Consider the following 9,350-nt stretch of genomic DNA (forward strand, 5'->3'; position numbering starts at 1 on the left):
TGCAAGCAAGCGGAAGACCGGACAATTCTTGCATGAGCATTGGGTCGCACTTGGCCTGGCCACCACTTACCCTCACACATTTTGGTCACTTGAGGAAGTTTTTAGGTTAAAGGGAAATTGAGAATCCCTTGCCCTTGTCCTTTGGCAATGGGTGAAATTAGGGTTGGGCACGGGCTAGGCCAGGCCAAAATTTAAAGGGACCAGACCGGACCCGGGTTTAAACGAAAAGGACTGGGCCGGGAGGGAGGTACAACAAATTTTAATACAGGAACTTGACCTAACATGGCCCGTTTGAAACGGGCCGGTTCAAGCCGAGTCCACGGGTCTTTCTTTTTTTTTTTTGGAAAAAAAAATCTGAATTTTTACCATCCCAACGCGAGGTTCAACACCATCCATCCACCACCACTCATTTGTTGGACCAGAAACAAGGGCAAAATTTGAACTTTCTTGACCTCCTTCTCTCTGCTTTGTTGCACTTAAGCACTGAGGCAAACCACCACGACGAACCTCACTGCTACTGCAAGGCATATCAATAAATCTGTAGAGTTATGGATGCATGCACATAAAATCATGGACTCACCGATAAGATAGAGAACAAAGCTTTTGGGGACCAAAATGATTCAGGCATCATTTGATTCAACAAATTTTTTGAGACAACAAATTTCTGGACCCGTGGATCCATACATATAAAATCATGGCACCATTTATCCAAAATCAACAGAGGGATCTAGGTTTATACCATTTCAATATTAGACTCAAAATCAATGGGTTCCACTTTGTCTCTAGTTCCTTTTCAAAATCAACAAAAGGGATCTGGGTTTATACCTTCGATTGCAAGATCCCTACACAGATAACAACATGCAAGAGACATTGTCCTTCAATTTTTTTTCTTAATCTAAACATTAGAAACAAAATCGAAGAAGGATGAGACTAAAATTTACCTTTGGGGGTCGGGTCCAAGTGAAATTTGAAGGTCTTGAGTGCAAAGGTCTGTGGCATGTGTGAGAAAGTTTGAAGGAAGGAGAGAGTTGTAGAAATAAGGGAGGGATTGAGAGAAATGGTGGATGCTGAAGCTTAAATATGCCTTTTGGTATGTTATAAACGGATCGGTCCGGGGCTTCGAGATACTAAAATTTTGGACCCACCCCACCCCATCCCGTTTCTTTTCTACTAAATTCGGACCTGCCTATACCCGCCCCACCCCGCGGGTCCTAGACCCGTTTGCCCACCCCTAGGTGAAATTGCTCTAAGAGTATGATATCATGCTTTCTCTCCTTTGTTTCCATCAAAAATTTTCCATGTGTTACTCGCAAAAAAATGTCACACATAATATAAGTAAGATTGTTGTGTGGATTTCATGTCAAATAGTGAAATCTTGGGCATTTTAGTGTCAATTTGTTTAAGATTCAATGCTCGACAAGAAAACAAAACAAAATAACAAAACAAAAGTTTGTAAAAAAAAATTGTTGTGGCTATAAAGTTAAATTTTTTACCATGTTCTTGTTGAGAAAATAAAGGGGTGTGCTATCCACACACCTCTTTTTACTTCTCACACACCCTTTGTTAATTTATGTCCATTGATCTTTTTCAATTCTTCCGATCCGACGGCCGAAAACTAAAAAGGTGTGGAATAAGTAAAAAAGGGTGTGTGGATATCACACCCCAAAATAAATCGACTTAGAGTTTTCTTTTCGACTGGCTCAATTGCATATGAAGTTCATAGTCATATAGACAAAAGTCATTGAGTGTCAAAAGGCTCACTTATGGCACCAACCCAGTCAATTGATCCATTTGGCATTTTTCTTCTCCTTGTTTCTCTAGTTAGTTCCACTAGAAGGCCAAAAAACAAAGTTGTTTCATTTACAACCTAAAGTAATAACAAGGAGAAAACAGAGGATCCAAGCTTCAACCCAAAGCTAGTTTCACTTGTGCTAATTAAAACTAAATTCCTAAACACAACAAAACACATGTTATCATCGACATATGCCCGAATATGAAATTATTTATTTACCTAAACCAAATTTTCTAAAATATTAACTATCATATCTTGCAAAACAAAATAGAATTTAAGAAATAACACCAAGCCTTAAACCAATTATGAAAATCATGACTTATGTAGCATATATTTCGTTTCAAGAACATATTACTAATATTTCCCTATGCCACTCAGTACTACAGTCTAGTCGTATTCCTCTTCACTTGTAAGTGAAAGGTCTTAGGTTCGATTCTCGCCAAAGGCGAACTTGAACCACATTATGGCTAGCTCATTGTAAGGCTAAGCATACCTTCTCTCCCGTAGTGTAGATGATATCGTTTGTGAAAAAAAATAAAAATTATATATATATATATATATATATATATTTCTGTATTTTTTAAGAAAACATTCTTGAGCATGAAGCAATTTCTAATCCATATACAAAAAGAACAATTTTAGTAGCAGTGACATCAATGTTTTCAGTAGAAATTTGAATCATGAAAAATCCCAATTCCATTTCCAACGGAAATTATTTTCCCTCTCATTGTCCATCTCTGTCCTCAGCCTATCAATCTCTTGCCTCATTTGCTCCTCTCTGCTCACCTCCCATCCTCCTTCCTACCCTCTTCCCAACACCCTAACCAGATTCATCAAATTCTGCCTCTGCTCTCCTAAGCTCATTTTCAATGTCACCAATCATAGCACCATCATTTCCCTTTCAAGTCCTCATATCCCACCAACATTACCACAAAGATCACCCAATGTGGCTTCCCCACTTTCAACTCCTCCTATCTCACACCCAAGTCTCACTCTCCCCACCCATCATGGCTAAAGCTTCCCTTCAACAACTCATTTGATGACATTGCTCGACTCACCCACACTCTCACTATCAACACCCATATAGCCCTTGTCCTCCCAAGCTCCACTTGGTGAACTCGGTTGAGTGACAATTTCCCCACCAAATCTTACCATTTTCACAACTGAACCGTTGAATGACTCAAGCGAAAAAAAAAAAACAAATCGCTGCAGGAATCTCTTGCCTCATTTGCTCCTCTCTGCTCACCTCCCAACCTCCTTCCTACCCTCTTCCCAACACCCTAACCAAATTCATCAAATTCTGCCTCTGCTCTCCTAAGCTCATTTTCAATGTCACCAATCATAGCACCATCATTTCCCTTTCAAGTCCTCATATCCCACCAACATTACCACAAAGATCACCCAATCTGGCTTCCCCACTCTCAACTCCTCCTATCTCACCCCCAAGTCTCACTCTCCCCACCCATCATGGCTAAAGCTTCCATTCAACAACTCATTTGATAATATTGCTCGACTCACCCACACTCTCACTATCAACACCCATATAGCCCTTGTCCTCCCAAGCTCCACTTGGTGAACTCGGTTGAGTGACGGTTTCCCCACCAAATCTTACCATTTTCACAATTGAACCGCTGAATGACTCAAGCGAAAAGAAAAAAAAACAAATCGCTGCAGGAAGATTCAGTTGGAAAAACCGAGTCAATATCAAACTCATCCTCATTGAACTTTCCCCTGCTAATTCTCATATCCCTAGCCCTTAGCCTCACCAGCTCCCCTTCATCATCTTCATCTTCTTCTTGAACCTCTCTTCAACACTCGGCAAACCCAGAAGCACATTCATCATTAAAGAATCTCCTCCCCTGCAGTTTATGAAAAACAAGTTCCTCAGCAATCTCTCTGCCATCGATCTCTTCCCCTGGTCTTGATTGAGGCAAGAACCCACCAAGTCTTTGAAAGCCTCAGAAAACTTCTTGTTCTTGAAAGCTTTGTTATGGGTTTCATAATCTGAAAACCAGAACCTTTTAGTTATCTTCAAAAGTAGAGACTTTGACGGCAGAAGGTTAGACAGCGGAAGGCTGCCACAAGGCAATTCCAGCGCCGTGATCCTAAACACCAAATATCCTCATTGTTTTGATTCCCATTGTGCAAATATATCACCTCAAATTCCATCTAGTATAGTGTTCTAGCGATGTCAGTTAGCCAAGTAGACGACTCTGCAATTGAATTGGCCTCGTAACCAAAAGCAGAGACCCCAAAATCGGCGAGCTACACGGACCCATCAGAATCAATCAATAAATTTTTGGTCTTGATGTCTATGTGGAAATGGCCCTAATTTTGAAGATACGACATGACGTTTAACGTTTTTTGAGAACGATAGCAATGTAGGGCTCTAGTAATCTTTCTGGTAAAGCAGAAAAGATTATGGATTGTAGAGAACTAACGGATATGGACGACTTAACCATCCAAAGACGGTGGTCGATGGTTAATGATCAATGCATAGAAAGAATTTTGGGGTGGGAAAGAAGAAATGGAGTCTTAGTACAGGCAAAATGGGCCCAGGATTGGTCGAGATGGACTTGATGGCGACGATAATAGAATTCATGGCGGTGGAGACGGCCTTGTGGACGACAAAGCTACTTCCATATCCAATTTCAGCAATGATTTAGTAGGATGCAGGGTCTAATAAAAATTAGACCTTTTTGGTTTTTGGGGTTTCTTTGGCGGGAAGAGGAGGAAGTTGCCATTGGAGACGAAAATAATGAAATCTTAAAGGATCGAAAATGAGCTTTTGGGATTTTTGGGAAGTGGGTTTTGATGGTAAAGATGAATGTATTCTGAGGGAGAAAGAAAAGTTGGGTTTTAAGGAGTAATCTTGTGAAAGGTTTGTTGGTGAATGTAGCTTTGGGATGATGCATGTAAGTGTCTACTGCTATCTGCTTTTTTGGGACTTTTCTATTGCAGTTGGGGGTGAAATTATCAAATCGCCCTATAATTTTGTTACTTAAATATAATCTTGATTATGTTGTTAGAGGGGTTTATGGTAATTAAGATTGGTCCATTTAGTAGTTTGCCATCTCAACATTTTCATGGGAACAAAGGCAATTGACAATCTTAACAATTTTCTTCTTCTCAAAAACAATCTTGACCTTTATTTTGTGATGCAAATATTTGAAGTGTTGGATACTAAGGCATCAAGAGTGGAGTCTTAGCGTCATTGGGTGAGTTGATTAAAGTTGTGATTAAATTTTGTGTCACCCATATTCTAAGTTCGATCTCATATATTTTTCAGTAGTAAAAAAATTATTTTTGGAGTCGGTAGAAAGAAGTACAACTAGAAAAGTGATTAAGTGGTAAAAAGTATTACTATGAATCAGTGACAGATGCACATTGGAACCAAGGTGGTCTTAAGACCACCTAGAGTCCTGAAAATACGCATGTGAAGGTCTTTCAAGAACTTTTCAAATGCTTGGTATGGGTCCCGTTTGTGCCCAACAAGTGTTTGAAGTAATGCATTCCAAGCATATTTTGGCAGCACTCAGCAGGTTGAGTCGAGAGCACTCGACAAATTCTATCGATAGCACTCATCATATTGATTTGGCATATGTTGATATTTGTTGACATGTGCATAAAATGGTATGGCTGACGACAATTGTTCAATGAAATGCCTTAATGAATAAACTGAAAAAAAATTTGCATGCTTCGAGCTCTATTTCTAATAAAAGACTTAGATCTTTAACACTGCAACCACCAATCTTCAAATCATAAATCTGCAACTGTTATGATTTGAACATCAAGAGAGGTAATGCATACTAGATTATGAAGACAATGATTAAAACTTAAACACGTTAACTTTTCTTTCTATATTTAGCATTCAACTTGTTTAAGAAACAAGCCAAGCTTGACTTAGACATGCACAACTCGTAAAGCATGTGAGTCGCTCGTTAATAAGAAGCTTGATGAAAATGTAATACAAGAAGACCATCTCAATGTTGTAAATTAGCTCGTGTTTGACTTTTCATTTTTACCCCACTTGAGATCGGCTAAAAAATAAACGAGCCAACCAAGTTGAGCTCTTATAAAATTGTAACAAAGCCAACTTAAACATGATGAAATTCACAACATTTAGCCCTCTTTAAATTTGGAGATGTGATTTCACATACCTTTTTAATTTTTTCACAAACCCACTTTATTTATGATCATCAAATTGCGTAAATTAAAAATAAATAAATAAATAAAAAGCAAATAAGAATACACATAGGTGGTAGCTCAACATGAGAGGTCCAGAAGTATTGTGGACTTGGACCATGGAGGTACATCTTCTTACTTATTAATGTTGCAGCCGAAACTTATTGGGCTTAGTTTAGGGCTTAGTTTAGGGTAACGTTGCTTCGATCACTATCAAAGAATTTAATGGTGACATTTCTTTCTTCCAAATTATGGCTCCACTCGTGCATTCCTATTCTTTTGGAGGGTGAAGGATAATGGATGGACTTAACCTCATAATGAGCTAACAATAATTTCATTCAAATTCACCTTTGGCGAGAATTGAATCGAAGATCTCTCACTTACAAGTGAAGAGGAATACCACTAGACTATAATATCAAGTGGTAAATAGTAGAATTTTTAGACAACAAAAAATAAGAGTACATCTTTTACACACCCCTACATTTAATAGTAAAAATGTATGTATATAATGGATACATATATAGGCCATGTCCTTGCTACATGAAAATAATAGAACCAAAAAAATAGAAAATGAGGGCACATAGTAGGGTAACAGATAGTGGAATGCTTCTTTTGTCTTTCCTCATAAGCATTCCTTCAATGGTAGGGTAGTTCATTACTATGACATATAAGGGTATGAAATGTTGTAAGAACATCTTGTCCTACTCCCCCACAAAGATCCCTCTAGCAATCCCCACAGCAAACGATGCCATGTTCAAGATGACTAGGGCAACCATTGGAGCAAGAAATAGTAGTGATGTTTGGAAATCAAATACTCCCATATTGTAATGCTTGAGTTGTTCGACGTCGTCCACTTTATTCGTTGGAAAAAAACCGGCTGCTCTCATACCAAGTTTCTTCATGAAAGCATCCACGCTACCATATAAATGGGATGTGACTGACTTCATCATCCATATCCTCTGCTCATTTACCCAATGTCGAAATGTTGACCCCGTTGCTAGCACCTCGTATAAATGTTTAGAATGAGATGATAGGAATATGAACGAAAATACAATGAAATAAGTATTTGAGACCTGCAAAGAACAAGACCGTCATACTATCATGTCAAAATCCTTCTACTAAAGTTGTATAACAACAAATTAAGTGGGTAATGCTTTCTTATATACTATACAAATACTTATATTATCGACATACTGTGAGTTTGAATTTTTTACCACACATGTGTTCATGATCAACCATAGTAAATGGCTCAGTTTCAATCTTAAGAACATAAAGCAAGTGAACATTTCCCTCGATAGTGGAAGTAATTATATATTTTGAATAATTTATACAAAAGAATTTTTAAAGAAACTTGTAAAAAAAATATAGGTATAATGAGAGAAAATTACCTGAGGGTAGGCAGAGTTGAGGAATGGTAGCAAAGCCCCAGAGCGACAAGAAATAGAAAATTGGGAAAAGGGCAAGTTCTGCATAACACATGCTGTGAAGAAAAGTGGGCGTTTTGAGAGGGCCATATATAAGAGGACTAAACTTGGAGATAGCAACATCAACCAAGCCAGAGGACCATCTTGTCCCTTGGACCAAAAACTCATCCAAATTGGTGGTGCCACTGCCCAAGAATTGTGGCCTTTTTGGATCACAATATACTGAAATCCAACCTTCGCAATGTAAATGAAATCCAAGCTTTGCATGCCACAAATAAAAGAAGATCACCATTAGCATAAAGTTGGAGGAATGCTAGGCTCAGTCACCTCCCATGCCGGTTACTACAAGCTCTTGATACATTGTAGGACTGACACGTATCAACTTCTCACAATTGACTGACATTGGCATAGTTCATTTTTTCGAAATAATTAAGGTTTCAATAGATTAATTGTACTCGCCTCTTTACCCCATTTGGTGCCATCTTCATAAGCACAAGAGGCTAGTAGTTAGGTTTCATTTGGCTGTGCATTATTTCTCTGGATGAACATATGATCAGGCTTGTTGATTTGGCGGAGGGATTTGATGAACTCATTGGATGGACCATAACATTGTCTAAGTTTCATTGCTTCCCCGGCTGATCATTCAATAGTGAAACTAATTTAGTGAACGTATGAACGCATATATTACAGACAAGTTCATAATTTTAATATATATGCTTATTAAACCAAATTAAGGTATTTCATTAAGTGAATTTGTATTTACCTTCACTAATGGAACTTTCACATAAGGACACCCTCTTGATGTAGTAGCCAGTACCAGACACGCATGGCCCTCCAAGCCCATCATAACCTTTCCATAGCACCTATTTATATACAAGTTGTCAAGACCAATTCTAGTCAAAGATTATTATATGCATTTGTACATATGACATATAATTGATTAATGTAAAGTTTGGTCCTTAATGGCACGTTTACGTAAGGGTAATCGGCATCACAAAACGGATTTGAATTCTGATTACGGAATACTCTGGTGTTTACCAAATTTGAGGTAATCAAAATTTAGTGGGTCCCACACCAATTTTGGAATCCAATTCCGAAATTTGGAGGAATTGGACTCGTAACAATTAGATGGTATTTGGATTCCGGAGGATTTAGGAAGTGAGGATTCCATTTTTCTTACCCATTGTGCCCTCCCTCACCACCGTCGCACATCCCTTGCCCTCCCCAGGACACAGACCCGACCACCATCATCTTCCACAACAATTAAACCACAAAAGTAGATCAAACCACAAACCAAGAAGAACCCCAAATTCTCCGCCAGAGGCGCAACTCGCTCACATGACTTGAGAGCTCTGAGCGACTCCTTGAAAATTTTCAGCACTGACTGGGAGAGAAACCTCTCAGTTTTCGAAATGAGGTTGTCCTCCGAGTACTCCTCCATCATCTCCAAATACTCTCCGGCGCAACGTAACGGCACGACGTTGGAGGAGCTCAGGTCGATCTTGACGCCGTAGCAAAACTTGGCGACGATCTCTAAGGTCTCGGAACCTCCGGGGAAGTCCGAGAGGGATATTTGGCACTGGACTTCTTCGATTTTGTTGGTGTCAACTTGCTAGTAGGGGTTTGATGGGTTCGTCTCTTGCTCTGTGATCAGGTTGTGAAGCTTTCGACTTTTCGACATGAAATGGAACTGTAAAAAATCAGAAAAATTGGAAGCTGTTAGCTGAAATTTTTGGTGGTGGAAGGAGTTGAAATGCAGAATGTGCTCTCCAAGTGTTCGATGAAATGACCTTGTGAAGATGGAAGGTCATTTCTACTCTAAAAAAAAATGTAACAATTTTACTAAAGAAAAATTCTCTCTGAAAAAAAAAATGAAAGAGTAAAAGTTTTACTAAAAATAATTAGCAAATAAAATAGATTAGTTAAGCAGGGGTACTTTAGTAATTATA

The 9,350-nt window shown here is 38.7% G+C and overlaps 1 protein-coding gene across 1 annotated transcript; it reads right to left on the reverse strand.

Annotated features, from left to right (window-relative positions):
• Window positions 1-6,627: 6,627 nt before the first annotated feature.
• Window positions 6,628-8,842, reverse strand: LOC103409289 (cellulose synthase-like protein G2). The gene is made up of 5 exons (XM_070815992.1): window positions 8,696-8,842; window positions 8,582-8,652; window positions 8,165-8,264; window positions 7,363-7,660; window positions 6,628-7,067 (listed from the first exon to the last, which is right to left on the reverse strand). Exons 1-5 carry the CDS (start codon window positions 8,840-8,842, stop codon window positions 6,679-6,681), a joined length of 1,005 nt encoding a protein of 334 aa, XP_070672093.1. The 3' UTR covers window positions 6,628-6,678.
• Window positions 8,843-9,350: the final 508 nt, after the last annotated feature.

This window comes from Malus domestica, chromosome 16 (genome assembly GCF_042453785.1).
Source record: "Malus domestica chromosome 16, GDT2T_hap1".
In the NCBI taxonomy this organism is placed as follows: Eukaryota; Viridiplantae; Streptophyta; class Magnoliopsida; order Rosales; family Rosaceae; genus Malus; species Malus domestica.

Coding starts and splice junctions, on each gene's coding strand:
- LOC103409289 (XM_070815992.1), bottom strand. CDS start 8,842: ATGGAGGAGTACTCGGAGGACAACCTCATTTCGAAAACTGAGAGGTTT. Junction 8,653..8,695: donor AGAATTTGGGGTTCTTCTTG/GTTTGTGGTTTG, acceptor TTGTTGTGGAAG/ATGATGGTGGTCGGGTCTGT. Junction 7,068..7,362: donor ACTCTGCCTACCCTCAGGTA/ATTTTCTCTCAT, acceptor TGATAGTATGAC/GGTCTTGTTCTTTGCAGGTC.